The sequence below is a fragment of the Mustela lutreola genome, chromosome 5, assembly GCF_030435805.1.
Source record: "Mustela lutreola isolate mMusLut2 chromosome 5, mMusLut2.pri, whole genome shotgun sequence".
Taxonomy (NCBI): domain Eukaryota; kingdom Metazoa; phylum Chordata; class Mammalia; order Carnivora; family Mustelidae; genus Mustela; species Mustela lutreola.
In genome coordinates this window covers 45,635,395-45,650,580 of record NC_081294.1, presented here as the reverse complement: position 1 = coordinate 45,650,580, position 15,186 = coordinate 45,635,395, and the positions used below count along the sequence as shown (strand labels likewise).

Below are 15,186 nucleotides of genomic sequence, written 5' to 3'. Positions count from 1 at the left end.
CTTTCCCTGTCTTTTCCATTCCCCCTCTGCTCCTCTACCTGCGCTCTCTCTCTAAAATAAATAAACAAAATTTTGTTTTAAAAAAAGTTTTTTTTTTTTTTAAATAAAGATGCCCAACCATCTGTGGGCCAACCCTGGGTGAACCATGGGAGACACATGGATGGCTGTGTCTGGCCTGCACCTCCATTAAAGCATACAGGTAAAGCTTAAAAAAAAAAAATAGTACAAAGGTCAAATGAAGTTCTCTGAGGGAGAGAGTCATTAAGGATTATTGTCAATAAAATGACCAGGAATCCCGCTACAGGTATGATCACGAACTCTTCCCTAGTTAGAGGCCAGATTTAGAAACCTATTATATCACAAATAGACATGCATATATATTTTTTCACTGTCAGCCGCTGACGCGGATCAATACTCAGGAGGAAACACACTAAAATAACAGTGTTCAGTTTCGCACATACAATGTGCTTCGGCAGCAGGAAGTAATTCTCACACACATTCCCCCACCAGATGTTTCCAACCTGTTCCTTTAAGAAACCCCCCTCCTCCAGAAGCCCCCACCAGCACCCTCTGCCTCACAGCCGGCCCCTCGGGCCCCTTGGAGGAAGCTGGCATCTGTAATTCACGGGAGAGATTCGGACACACACTCAACCCCAGTTAACTGGGCTCTTGGGAGGCTGCCCGAGGGAGCAAGTGTGGTCCTGGGGAAGAAAGTAAAGGGAGGCTCCCCCAGAGTCATAGGGCCAGCAGGTGGCAAGGCAGCAGAAGGAAGCCTGGGGCCAGGTGCTCTGCTGGAGTGAGACACCTGGCTGGAATCCTGTTTCCATCTCTTCCTAGCTGTGTGGCCCTACGTATGTCCGTGACCCCTCTACACCTCAGCTTTCTCATCGTTACTGTAATCCTCACAACACTGTGGAACAGTGACCACTGTGCTCATTTTAGGATCAGGCTGGAGTTGAAGTCCCGAGTGGGAAACCGAGTGAGCGAGCAAATGCCAGTGGTGGGCCTGGGATCAGAGAAGCTTGTGCCCAGTCCCACACTCCTGGCTCAATGGAGAGATGCAGAGGCCTTCCTAATGCCACACCTTCCCAGGGAGGCCCTGGTTCAGTACTCCCCTAACCCCTACTTCCAAGCACCTCCTCCTTGCCCCCAAGGCAGGAGGGCAGAGCACCCATCCCAGAAGGGCAACAGACCACAGGCATCAGGGAAAACACAACATGAGACACCCAGAGAGTCCTCCTGGCCTGAGGCAGAGCAATTTTCAAAGTGCACCGCCCATCCCGGATCCCGGATCCAGGATCCTGGTTCCCCAACCCCAGCCAACTGATAGAGTGCCCGAACAGCAGGCACCACAGAGCCCTCTGGGAGCACTGCTTGCCAACCTGGGGAACTGCAAATAAACACACTCCTCAGGAATACAAGTTCAAAGGCAGTCCCAGAGCGCTCCTTGGGAGAATGGAATTGGCCCCTGGGGAAGGTGAGCTCTGCCTCCCAGGGGTGCTGACGAGTTGAGGATGTGGGCAGAAAGGCGAGAGTTCCCGGATGGACTCTCAACAGAATTTGTTAAATACGCAGATCCTTGGCCCACCCCAGACTGGTCCCATCGTGCTCCCTGGGCATGAGCCCTGGAGTCCCCACTAACAGGCTCCCCAGGGACTGCGAAGCACCCGCAAAGAACCGTTCTTCAAGGCTAAGCTTCCTGCTCTCAGCCAGAAAGTTACTGAGTACCGGCCATAACATCCACTCCCTCGCTTCTTCAGTCACTCAGCAAATATTTTGGGCAAACAAGAGTGGGTGACTGAGACAGTTTAGTCCCTGCCTTCGGGAGCCGACACTCTGGGCAGATTAAATAAAAACAATTACACTGCATGATGCATTTATATAAGGGGCTCTGGGCCCTTTTAGGAGACCACCTAACTGCAGGCTGCCCCTGCAGGGGTGAGTGAGGCTTAGGGGCCTGGTGGCAGGGAAGGAGATATGAGAGGCAAGGGAGTAGCGTGGGTGGAGGCTGAGAGACAAGGAACAGCCTGACAGGTGCCAGGAGTGAGCCACAGGAAGAAGCACAAGACCCTGCGTTTCTGGAAAGTCACCTGATCTAAGCGGGCAGATGATAAGATCAGTGCTCAGGGGACCTAAGACCAGTAAGCAACTCCTGGGGGCTGGAGTGACCACAAAAGACTTCCTGGGGAGGCCTGGGTGGCTCCGTGGGTTAAGCATCCGACTCTTGATTTCAGCTTGGGTCGTGATCTCAAGGGTTCTGAGAGCCAGCCCCACAATGGGTGTGGAACCTGCTTAAGATTCTCTCACTCCTTCTTCCCATCCCCTGCCACCCCCCAACCCCCACATGCAAGCTCTCTCTAAAAACAAAAAAAAAAACTTCCTGGAGGTGGCAAAGAGTACTTCCTAGAAGGATGCAGAGGGGCTGGGTTCTTTCCTAGGGCAGGAAGTGGGAAGGTGCCCTCAATAATTGCTTGATTCCGAAGAGTGGGGGGGAGTGGGGTACAAAGAGCAGCCTGTGCAGACACACCTTCCTTCCCACCCCTGATCAGCAGCAAAACTGCTCAGCTTCCAGCAACAATTCATTCAACCACCGAAAGAACCCCCCTCAACACATATATACAGAACACTGTTTCCATTTTCCAGATCAAGAAATCCAGGCACAGAGGTCAAGTGACTTCCCCAAGGATAGGGATCTGAATCAAGCAGTGTAGCTCTAAAACTAGAGCCCTATATACTGCCCCAGAGCGGCTCAATCTAGGAGGACTGGGCAGTCCCTCTGCCAATGGGGCTTCAGTGGGGGTTGGGCGAGGGTTCCTCGTCAAGGTCACACCACCACCAACTGACTTCATGGGTTGCTCCTCAGCCACGGCAGAGGTTCAGTCTTAGAACAGTGGTCTTCCCCATCTGCTCAGATGTCAGGGCTCCCCTAGCAGCCTTGCAGGAGCACATGGAAGGGCAGGGTGGGAAACGGGTCCTTTGTCCTGCTTAGGCCCTGGGTCAGAGACCTGTAGGCTCAAACACCAGCTCCACAACCACAGGCTGCACAGGCTACGCATCCAGCCAGCACTCACACCTCTGTGAGTCCTGGTTCCCTCATTCATTCCTGCCTGTTTCTAATTGGGAATGTTTAACAAGATGTACAGGTAAAGGGCCTCTTAGTCCACTGCCTAGCAGAGTAAGTGCCAAACACATGGTAGCTGCTATGATGACGATTATTAACCTCATCATTCTCCCTGTCATCTGTTCCATCACCATCCTTATTAGTGTCATTTAATGCTGGGGCTTTTATTACCCAAGCAAACAGAAGAAAATCCAGCATCCGAAGCTCAGAATTCTCTCAAAACCAAAGGGAAGGAAAACGTGGGCCTGCTTTTTTCCCTTCCTTCTCCTATCTACACTCAGCAGAGGGCAGCAAACAGGAACCATCCAAAGATAAGAGAGAGAGAGGAGAGAGACACATGGAGAGAAAGCTACACACTCATAAATACACACCCACCCACCACAGCAAGCTGAATTGTTTAGCTTCCTCTAGCTTCCAAAGTATGAACACTCCGCCTCCTCCAGCTAAGAAGGCCAGGCAGAAAAAAAAGTCGAAGCTGAAGAGACAGAAGTTCTTTTTCAGCTTGAGAGAAATTTTCAATGAACTGACTTTGAACGTGTGTGTGTGTGTGTGTGTGTGTGTGTGTGAGCACACACACACACAGGGAGGGTGGGCAGCAGCTCTCTGGACGTCTGGGGTGGGGGTGGGGGGGGGGAGAAAGCAGTAGCAGAACTCACAGGCAAGACTGAATAAAGACAGCTTTCAACCACACTTTATCTCAGCCCTCTACTCCTCACTGGCAAGCCTCTACCTTCCAGCTTTCCTCAGGAGGACAGTGAGGCTCCCAGAGTGCAAAAGCCCAGCCAAAAAGAAGGCAGAGCTGGGATGAGAACACAGACCTTCAGACTGAAGGTACAGTGATCAACGCTGAGTCCACAATGGCCGAGAGGTTTTTACCTCAGAGACCAAGCCTGATTCCCCCAGGAGTGGCAGCTTGGGACACTAGGTCAGTAGAGGTTCCGGAATGGACACCTGTTGTCTTCATCCCTAGACTGCATTTCCCCTCCTTCCCACAAAAGCACTCGGATTCTTCTCTGGGAACTGCTCTTCTACAATTCGGATGGCCCAAGCCTCACCCTAGCTCCAGGGTGGGTTAAGTCAATCAGCAAAGCTCATGCTCTTGACAAGTGTGAATGGTTTAGAGAGCATATTAGATCTATATTGGGCAGTTAAAACCTAAAGAGATCTTGCTAGCACTTCGAGGGGAAAAAAGTTCCCTCTCTCTTGTAGAGAAGCTACCAGAAGAGACAGACTCTCTCCTCCAGGATCTGGGTATGGATATGAGGTCGGAAAGAGCTACAACCACTTTTTGCTACCATAAGGGCTCAGTCTAGGCCATGAACCTCTAGATCAGACCATACCTGAAGCCATCATGATTACAGGAGCTAATATATCCCCTTACTCATTTCAGCCCATTCTGTTACTTACAAGTGACAGAGAATCCAAAGTGGTTCCTCAGCTCACATGAGCGCCATTTGCCACAGGTGGCAGTAATGATGCCGCATGCGATGCACCCATTTACTTTCTCAATTTCCTTGTCGGATCCCTTTGCCACCTTAAAGTCTGATTCATTTTACTTGCTTTAATGCTATAAAAACTTGGGAAGAAATGTATAAAAATGGATCTGCAAAAAAGCCAGATAAGTTCCAGCCAATAACTGGGCAATAAATATCATGCTCCAAAACCGGGACAGATGATCTTGACTAATGTGGGATAATGGTAGAGAAGGATCAATTATTGGGATGTGGGGGTAAAAATATTCATGGTGAAATAGAGCAGGGATGTGGAGAAGAACCGGGTTCTGATCTGCACTACCCGCTCTGAGAACAGATTTCCCCTCTCCTGGGCTTCAGTTTCCACACCTACAAAACAAGGAGGCTGACGAGATGACTTCTGAAGCTCTGACACATCTCAATCATTCACAAACACATTCTGACCGTCTTCCAAGTACCAAGCCTTATGCTACGTTCTAGAAGAGGTTGCGTTTCCTCCTTCAAGACTTTTCTGGAAGGGGAGGCCACGATGCATTTGCTGGCCAAAGGAACTCAGGAAGGTACAGGGAACCTCCTCTCCCCACTGCACTGGGTGGGAAGACAGAGGTTCTCTGAGAAGAAAGACTCTTATTTCAGTCTTCCTGGAAGCCAGGATATCTAGATGGGATGCTGAGGGTCAGATATATACAAAATACAGAACCCGGTGCAAACACCATCAGGAGCCACCAGTTTGCCTCTGGGGTGTTTTTCAGTGATGGGCTCCTGATGCCATCCTTGTGTAAGAATCAACTGTGTACAAAGTACGATCAGCAAGCTAGATGGTTATCTCTGAAATGGGTCTTTGCGTTTTCATCCCTGATTCCCTTATTTGTTATTGTGCCACTGGTGCCAACAGATTAAAGACTGACCACCCTCAGAGTATAAACACATCCCTAAGTAGTAAGCTGTGTCACAACCTAGGTACAGGGAGGCCTGTTTTAACATACTTCTACTGTTTGGACCTTTGCAGTATGTGCTTCCAAACAAACTCATGGAGCCCCAGGAAGCTCAAGTTGGAAACATCCTAACGGAAGATCTATTCCCTGTGTCGCAAATAAATTTCAACATGCCATTAACTCCACTTGGGTAGCAATGTGGAGAAACAGTCTGAAGCCAAGTCCGGGCTTAGTGGGAAAGAGACTAGTGAGCAAGGTCTGCCCTGGCCAGGGAAGGGGAGCACCACTATGATACACATCTACCTTCCCTCTCCTGAATATAAACCTTTACTTTATAGTTGAGAGATCAAGGACCAAAGAGGTTAAACCACTTTCCTAAGATCCCACGGGGAGTTCAGGGGCAGGAGAGAGGAACTAGAACCCCAGCCTCTGTCCCCAGGCCTTCCTTAGCTAGGCTCCGAGGAGTGTACAAACCTAGGATGACAGAAGGAATGCAGGGAGCCAGATTTGCTCAGGGAAACCAACCCAAACCAACCGAGCCCCACTGGCATCAGATTTCAGCTGGGCATGCAGACAGACAAGAGATTAGCAGGATAAAGGGTCCCAGCCCCTCCGTGGAAAATTAAAGAAATCATTCCAAGGCTACATTTCTATGGTGTTTAACTTTCTGATGGGTAAGGCTGTGCCGCCAGGAAGACGAAAAAGGGGTGGGGTGAGAGGGAAGGTATTGATTTCTGGACGTTCTAAGAATAAGGTTCAGCTCTGACACAATGAGAAAAACTCTTAATACTTGAAAATTAAAATCACTGGTATTCTATTATCCTACCAATTTCCATTCCACAGTCGCTATTATCCAATGAAGTCATTTCTCACAAGAGATTATGGCTCTGAAATGGGGGAGGAGACTACATCACATTTCCTAACATGGGTGTTTGACAGCTAGTTCCCAGGTCTGGAATGAGAAGCAGACTGCAGGATCAAACCAAGGCATTAAACAGACTGGGGCTAGGAATGAGCGGGACACCTAAATTAAAATGAAGATGGCTCTAGTTAAATTTTAAATAAATCAATAAATAGAATGAAGATGGCTTCAGGACTAGCTTTTCTTGCTCAGTTTTGCAACTCTCTGAGAAGCCAGCTGTCTGACCAGCTAAATGTTGAAATCCTAAAAGCATTATGTGTCCTTTATAAATCAGCTGCCCTACCCAGCTCCAGAGCTATACCTAGGATGAGCCAGCAGAACAGTTCTATAGACTTACTTTCTAGCAGACGATAAATGCTCACAACTTGAAACTCTTTTATTCTTCAATCCAGGGGAGAAGTCAAGGAGTTAAAGGACTGCTCTAACAGCGGGTATGTTAACCCTCAAACCCACAGGGAACATATTTTGCATGTGGATAAAGTCCTGCCAGACTTTCCTCCAAAGCCTCTGCAGTTATTTCTCCCCGAAAGAGCAACAAGGTGCTCTGGGATGATGCTCAACAATCACAAGAGTGACAAGGTGAGCTCCGAACTGTTCAGCCCTGTCGAAAGGAGCCCTGTGCGCTCAAGATGCCAGATTTCCCAGAGAGCAGGCTGATGTGTTCGGCGCATGTTCCAGCCGCCTGGGATGAGGGAGAGAACACCATCACTCTGAGAACTCAGCCTCCTCCCTCAAGGCCAGCTGACATTCAGAAAGGGGACTGGGGGCCAAGCCTGGTGCTGTGCATCTGCAGGAGAGTGACACAAAAAGTGGCTGTGTGGAAATTTGGCAGAGTATTCCTGAAAGGCAGCAGATGAATGCTGAATCCTACAGCACCTAGCAGAGCTTCTCACTGGAGAAACAGCTCCTTTCTGCTACTCCCAGGAAGCAAGGCGAGTTTCTTTAAAGCAAGGATAAGGCATCCATAGCCCCCACACCCACCACCACACCCTTTCACGTCTTCTTCCTCCTCCTCATGATATTCCAGGGCAAAAGAAATGAGCGAGAACTAGACCCTCGCGGATGAGCCTGTCTGTCCATTCCAGTTAAGGGCTCTAAGCAGTGCCCAGCTGTTGCTCCCTGATCTGTTCGCCCAAAAGGCTGCCTTACTCCATCAATTCCCTCTTGCACAAGTGAGTAATTTACTTTGAAAGCTCAAGCCAAACTGGCAGTTAACCTTGACCTTCTCTCTACACATCTGGGTCTACAGAAAATGAAAATCAGGACGTCTCTGGCATTCACGGCAAATGAAATACGAGGGCTTTCTTCAGGCAGAGGCAGAATGTCAGGAGCTATTTCAGAACTGGCTCCAGATATTCTAAAGGAGAATTAGTGTTCAGGCAGGACACTCCCCACCTTGACCTGGGGCTGTGTCCAGTATGGAGCCCCCACTGCTAGGGATGCTACAAGGGACCCCAGCCCTCAGGAAAGGCACAAGTGGCCACTGTACTCCTCATTGATTCACTGATGGTATCATAATGCTGGATCTGGACCAATAACCACATTTTACGGATGGAGAAAGGGAGGTTCAGAGAGGGAGATGAGAGGTGATCAAAGACAAACACATCAAGTTACAGGTAGTGCTAAGACAGAACCCTGACCTCTGGCCCCTGATGCAGGGACAGGGTAAGAACAGAAGAAAAATTTCATGAAGGAAAAACTCATATGCACACAGAATTTAAGGGAAAGAGGTCTAATATATCTTTCAGGGTTTGAACCAGGGGTTTAGTGAAAGAGTTGAAGGAGCTTAATATCCAAACAATGAGATCGACCAAAAAGATCACCAAGGCCCTCCAGGACGGTTTGCAACAATTCCCAGAGTGACAGGCTGTACTCATATTGGTCATCCCTGTGGCAAGCAGCCTTCCCTCTGTGCTCAAGATGCCAGGCTGCCCAGGCAGCAGCCGGATACCAGGAAGAGAGAGAAAAACATCAACCTCAAAAGTCAGCTCCTTCCCTCATCCTGCCAACAATCAGTCAAGTTTGACCCCGATGGGCAAGTTATCCACTTCCCATGGGACCAAGAAATGCCATAAGAAAACCTGAATGAAATGTCCCACTGCGTGAAACAGTTCAAGCATGTATACACTCACTCATACTGACTGAGCCAGGAGCTGGGAAGGCAGGAGGGCTCTGACAAAGCTTTCTGCTATGAGTCTATATCTATGTGTGACACAACACACACACACACACACGTGGGTGAGTTCAGAAGCAGGAACGATTAAGATCCTAGTCTTGGCTGCAAGAAACAACGCACCTAATCAAACTGGACAAGTTCAAAAGGGATCATGGGTACTCTCCAAAGGGACACGGAAGGCACCTGATGTTCCATCCTCAGGTCACATGGCGCACAAATAGCCTCTGGGAAATTTTGGGGGTCCCTCCACCAGAACTCCCACTTCTGGACTCCCAGAAGGTCAAAGGCAGGAGGTCCCTCAAGAACCAAGAGCTTCCTCCCTCTCCCTAGACCTGAAGCTCCAAGGGGAGTATGATCTTTGTATCCTCCAAGGCACCCACAGGTCTAGGAAAGAGGGAGGGAGAGGGAGAGGAGAGGGGAGGGCAAACAAATGGGGAGAGGAGGGAGGTCAGGTGTCCCATTGCGCAGATGGGAAAACAGGAAAGGGGCTGACCTGAGGAGGCAATCTTGGATCAGCAGGGGGGGACAAAAGCAGAAAAGACCTGGACACTAAATAGAAGGACCGGCAGCTCCTGAAGAAGGAGTCACCCTGGGGTACAGGAATGCAGACAGGACTCTACAAAAGCAAAAGATGCTGGGAGGAAAGGGAATACCAGACAGGGACAGAAAGGAGGATGGTAACCTAAGGTAAGAAACAGACCTTCCAGACTGAGCAACAGGAGTGTCGGTTTCTAGTTCTGATTCGGCCTCTGGCTGACACGGAGGCCCTGGACAAATCCCTGTCCTTCTCTGAGCCTCAATGTTCCCAATCCCCAAAATGGGAAGAACCGAAGAACCGAAGAGTGTCAGGGGCTGACGCTAAGGAGGCAGAAAAGGAAAGGTGGAGGAAGGAACCGAAGGCTCCAGGTGAATGCGGGGAGAGTATTCCCACCCCCCACAGCAACGGGGGTCTCACCAGTCCGGCCGCCGGGACCACCGCCGCCCCCGATCCCCCGGGGGTGCCGTCGGGCTGCCGCTCGCGGTACAGCGCCCAGAGCCCCACGTTGGGCAGAAGGACCAGGGCCGCCAGCACCAGCGCCACCGCCTGCAGAAGCCGCTTCTCCTTCCGCCTCATCGGGGCCGGTCAGCCCCGCCGCGCCCCGCCGGCCCCGCCGCACGGCCCCCGGCTCCGCGCGTCCGCCCGTCCGCCCGGCGGCGGCAGCAGCTCGGGCGAGGAGAAGCTGCCGCGGCGCCGGCCCCGCTCCAACTCCGCGGCACTTCCGCCGCTCGCCGGCCGGGGAGCCGGCCTCTGCCACCGCGCCGCCGCCACGGGGGAGGATGTCGCCGCCGCCGCCGCCCCTGAGCCGGCCGAGCCTCGCGCCCCGCACCGCCTCCCTCCAGCTCGGCGGCTGAAGTCTGGGCGCCGCGGGCTCCGGCCTCGTCGCGGCTGTTCCCCGCCCGCCCCGGCGCGGCGGGGGCCTCGGAGCCGAGCGCTTCCCCCTCTAGGGCCGCGATGGTGCGGTCCGCTCCTCCGCGGTTACCCCGCCCGCGGCAGCTTTGCGAAAGTCCCGGAGTTGGCGAGTTGGGCGCTAACTGGTATGGGCTGAGCGAAGGTGCTCGTCCGCGCGCTCGGACGCGCCGGGGACCGCCCCCCGCCCCCCCACCACCAAGCCCTCCACCCCCCCACCCAAGCTCTGCCCTCAAGCTCTGCTGCGGACTACCCCACGGGGGTGTGCAGATAGTGCTCCAGCCCGCGGGACGCTCGGGACTGTGGCTGCCCACCCCTTGGAGTGGCTCCGCTCTGGGGACCAACTTTGTCCCGGGGACTCGGGAGTCCCGGGCGTGCAGTGGAGCCGTAACTGTGCTCCACGTGCACGGGTCTGCGGCGGGCCCCCAGCTTTCCTCCTCTCAGAGTTCCTGGCGTTAGTTGTGAACGCCCTTTGTAAACTGTGGAGTGCTGCGCCCGCCTACCCCCGTCTGTTGTGCCTGCAAAGCGGCGGGAGGGGACCGGAGCCTCCCTGCAGGAGCTTTGCTGGAGCTTTTCGCACGCAAGCCCAGTCTCCTTGGCGCTGGAATGCCCTCCACTCCCATGAATACTTCTAGGTGCTTAGCTCATGGAGCCCTTTCTCGAAAAAACTCTTGTCGGTTTCTGTCTCCTGTTCAGCTATGTGGGCCGGACACTGCCGGGCACCGGGATGAAATGAAAACAGATTCGAGCCCTGTCGTCCGGGTGCTGAAACATTAAATGCATAATTGCGTTAGGCGAGGGAGTGTGCCTGTAACCGCGATGAGGGCTCTGGAGAAGTCGAGCTGCCTGGGCTCTGTGAACGGCTGCGGAGCGGTCTCCGACGGTGATGCCTGTGGCTCCTCAGTGCTCTCCCTTAATTGCTTCCTCTCGGATCTGGGCATCTCCCAAACCTTAAGAACTCCCGTCACCTAGGCTCCAGAGTTCACACTCCTTGCTTTATCTCCTCTGCCCTGCCATGTTGCTGGTTGCTTTCCTTTATGTGCTGTTGTCCAGGAAGTTCCTTCCACCCTGAAAGCCTGCTCTCTTCCACATCTATATTGATGAAAACCTTTGTTCATCCTTCCACATCTAGTTGAACTGCTACCCCTCCACGGACTCCTGCAAAACTTATCCTCAGAGGGCTGCTGTCTTTCTTTGAATTTCTGTCACAGTAATGCTGACCTTTTATTGAAGGCTTACTCTGTGCCAGACACCATGTTAAACCCTTGACACACATTACCTCTTTTAATGCCCACAGTTAGCTACCCTGTGGAGTAAGTGCTTTTCTTACCCTGGCTTGCAAAGGAGACTCATTAAAGAAAGCCACTAGCAGGGTTTCAACAAGGAGTAGTTAGTATCACCCCTCTGCTCCAATCTGTCCAGTGCTTTCCCATGGATTCCCATTGGATTCCCATGGATTTCCCTGTCCAGTGGATTTCTGTAAGGAGCTGCAAGATCCTGCAAGGCCATATGTGAAGAGCCTTCACCTTTTCTTTCTTCATTGTGCCCCCATTGTGCTCACTTGCCTTCTTGCTATCATCAGAGGTCCTTTCCTGCCTCTGCCTAGAAGGCTCACTCTTCTATCCCTAGATCTTAGCTCTATACCTTAAAAATGTTTTTTTTTAATTATTTCAGTGGTAAAATATACATAACATAAAACTTAGAATTTAAACCATTCATTGGCATTACTATATTTCCATTATGCATCATCATCACTATTCATCTCCAGAACTTTCTCATCATCTCTAACTGAAACTGTACCTGTTAAACAATAATGCCTCATTTCCTTTCCTTTCAACCCCCAATAACAACCACCATTCTACTTTCTGTCTTTATGAGTTTAACTACGTACTTCATATAAGTAGAATCGTACGATATATGTCCTTTTGTTTTTGGCTTACTTCACTCAGTATAATATTTCTGAGGTCTATCCATTTGTGGCAGGTATCAGATTTTCATCCCTTTTGAAGATTTAGTAATAGTCCATTGTATGTAGATATGGCACTTTGTCTAGCCATTCATCCATGTGTGGACTTTTGGATCGTTTCCACCTTTTGGCTAGCATTATTAATCCTGCTAGGAAGAGCCCTATGCTTTTTACACTGCAGTTGATAATACAGTATTTACAGAATTGAATTTCCATCTGTCTCTGACAAAAAGGAAGTTCCTAGAGGTGAAGATAATATTGCAAAATTCTCGTATGTGCCTTCACAGCGAAAGCACAATGCTAGAAACAGAGTAGCTCGAGTGGTCCTTTTATAAACATAAGGCTCACTCTGCTCCTGGGAAGCTGCCTGGGACTTCCCTGTGTGTTAGAATAATCTATGAGAATCCTTACCATATAGCTCATGGGGCCCTACATGATCTGACCCAATTTCTAGACTTTGTTCTCTCTCCTTCCCTTCTAGTTACACTGGTCTTCTTGCTGCATACCTCAAATGCACCAAGCTGATGATACCGCCTCAGAGCTTTTGCACATTTGCTGTGCCATTGTCTAGCAATCTTGTCCTCTATACCTCTCCCCCACATCTCTCAGGAACCAGACCAAATTTTCTGCCTAGGAGAAAGCCTCCCTGACCAGCGGATCCAAAATATCAAAGAGCACCCCATTTCCATTTGCTGCATTTTTCTTTAGAACAGGTATCCTTTACAGTATGTTCTGCTGCTGCTAGCACATACTTCTCTTTTTTTGGAAATCAGAAAACTGGTGTTTCTTCCAAGCAGAGGAATCTGCAAAAAAGTCCCCCCTTCTCCCTGAGCCAAAGCAACAGGAGTTGAGGCAGGACACATGGATTTTAGCTCATACTCCTGCTCAGACCACACAAAGCTAACCTATGACCTCTCCCAGGCCTGAAACACAATAGGTGCTCAATAATTACAGGATGAGTAGAGCATAGCGGCTGAAGTCATGTACTGGAAAATCTTCAGTGTCTCTCTCCTCCTCAGCTCATCTTCCAGCTCCCTAGAGGAGTCTGTATGAAATTGGATTTGAGCTTATTCTTGTGTCTTACCGAGTGACTTGTTGATCAAAGCTGCATTCCAGCTCCCTCAGCCTTCAATGGAAACTCTAACCCATGAACCCAGCTTTAATCCCAGGGCTCTTTGATCACCTTCTACAGTGTGGGGATGCTGGGGGGAGCTCCTAGGGCTTTATCCCACTCAGACCATACCATTTGAGACATGTAGGCAGGCTATTAGTTCTGGCTGTTTTTCTGGGAAAACTGATCTGGTCACTAGCTGAAATAGAACAAGATTGGTTACTTTTGGACTGACCTGTCCTAAGCCTATTGTGGGTATTAAATGAGATGATGTGCATAAAGGGCTTACCACAGACACCCATCTGAAGATATTAGTAACTTTGGCTGAAATAAAAGCCCAGCACAGCGAGGAACACTGAAGACAGGGATTAATAGGATTTCAGCTAAATCTTTACCCGTGGCCTGGGCCTCTCCAATCTCATCTCCTATCATTCTCTTGTCACTCCAAACCATGTGCCACACCTTCTTCCTGGTTCTGACCCTACTCTCTGCCCAATCCAGCCCCAAGGCCTTTGAATTAGCCCTTATCTCTGCCAGAAATGCTGGTTCCCTAATCTTCCTCCACTACTCCTCCCTCTCATTCTTCCGATATTAGCTTAAATGTCACCTCCTCACAGAGACCCTCCCTGATGGCCCACCTGAAGTTGCCTACCTTACATCTTTTTTTTTTTTTTTTTAAGATTTTTCTTTCTTTATTTGACAGACAGAGATCACAAGTAGGCAGAAAGGCAGTGTTGGGGGGAGGGGAAGCAGGCTCCCCGCTGTGCGGAGAGCCCAATGCGGGGGCTCCATCCCAGGATCCTGAGATCATGACCTGAGCCAAACAAAGGCAGAGGCTTTAACCCACTGAGCCACCTAGGCGCCCACCGACCTTACATCTTGCTATGTTTTCTTCACAGTGCACATCCCTCTAGGCCATAATTTATTTATTTGTGTATTTACTTGTTTGTTATTGAGCTCCTCCAGATCACACATCAGCTGCATGGAGCAGAGGCCTTGGCTGCTCCTTTCCTGCTCTATCCCCAAACCCTGCACCATACATGCCTGACACATGGAAAGGATTTCATACCCATGTTTGCTGCATGGTGAGTATCTCCTCTCTTTCCCCCCATCTTCCCATCTTTGCTTCCTTTTCTTCTTTCTTCTTTTTTTTTTTTCAATGATCTGCTTATGCTCTTGCTTCCTTTTCAGTGTGCCATCCTGTCCTCAGTAACAGGCAGATCCTTTGGGATCCCCTGAGACCTACTTCCACAAGAAGGGTCAACCAGAAGAGAAGTGATAGGGGTAGGCCCACACCCTCCCTGATGACGATATGAAAACCTGTTTAACGAGATCTCTTCACCTTGGCTTTCTTAGGGTCCTTTGTTGCTGACCCCATTTGTCCAGGGCTATCCCCTTAGGCTGGTCTGGCCGAGGTCTGAGCTGACGGGCTATGAAAATGGAACAGAGTGGCAAGCCAGGGGGTGTGGGTCTGCAGCTCAGTCCACCTCAAACACTCTTTAACCTTGGTCAAGTCAGTTAGCTATGCTGAGCCTCAGTCTCCTCATTCGTGAAATGGGGATCATCATGACCCTTTAATGATATAATTTCCAAGATGGTAAGACAGAGGTCTGCTTGACCCTAAGCAAAACCTAAGATGCTCTGGGTGTTGGACTTCTATGCCTGATGCAAACCCAAAGCCAGAATTCTTGCTCTTCCACTCCTTGGAAATCATCAAGATCCGCATACATTCTCGAAGAAGCCCACCTAGCTTTCTCAACGGACTAAGTTCCCCAGTTGTGTGACCTCTTAGCAATGCCTTTCCTTAGCAGTCACAGTGTTTATGGTTCCTGGACGATTGATATCTGCCTCCTCTGCTGGATTATAAACCCAATGAGGACAGGGATCATGTTGTTTGTTTGTGTTTATCTGTTTTGCTCCCCAGGATACTCTCACTGTTAGTACAGAATCCCGTCCAAAGTGGATTCTCAGAAAACACTTGGGAAATGAATGAATGAGTCAATTAATCAATCAAGCACTCACCTCTTTAAAACCTG

General features: G+C 50.1%; 1 protein-coding gene across 2 annotated transcripts in view; it reads right to left on the bottom strand.

The window, feature by feature from the left end:
• The window catches only part of GALNT10 (polypeptide N-acetylgalactosaminyltransferase 10), a 214,027-nt gene extending 204,165 nt beyond the window's left edge, over positions 1–9,862 (bottom strand). For both annotated transcript variants that reach the window (XR_009353811.1, XM_059174109.1), the window contains exon 1: positions 9,582–9,862. Coding sequence is in view for 1 of the 2 variants with exons in the window: in XM_059174109.1 (XP_059030092.1) it covers positions 9,582–9,740 (159 nt within the window). In the remaining variant the exon portion in view is untranslated. The remainder of the gene's footprint in view (positions 1–9,581) is intronic.
• Between the last annotated feature and the right edge of the window lie 5,324 nt (positions 9,863–15,186).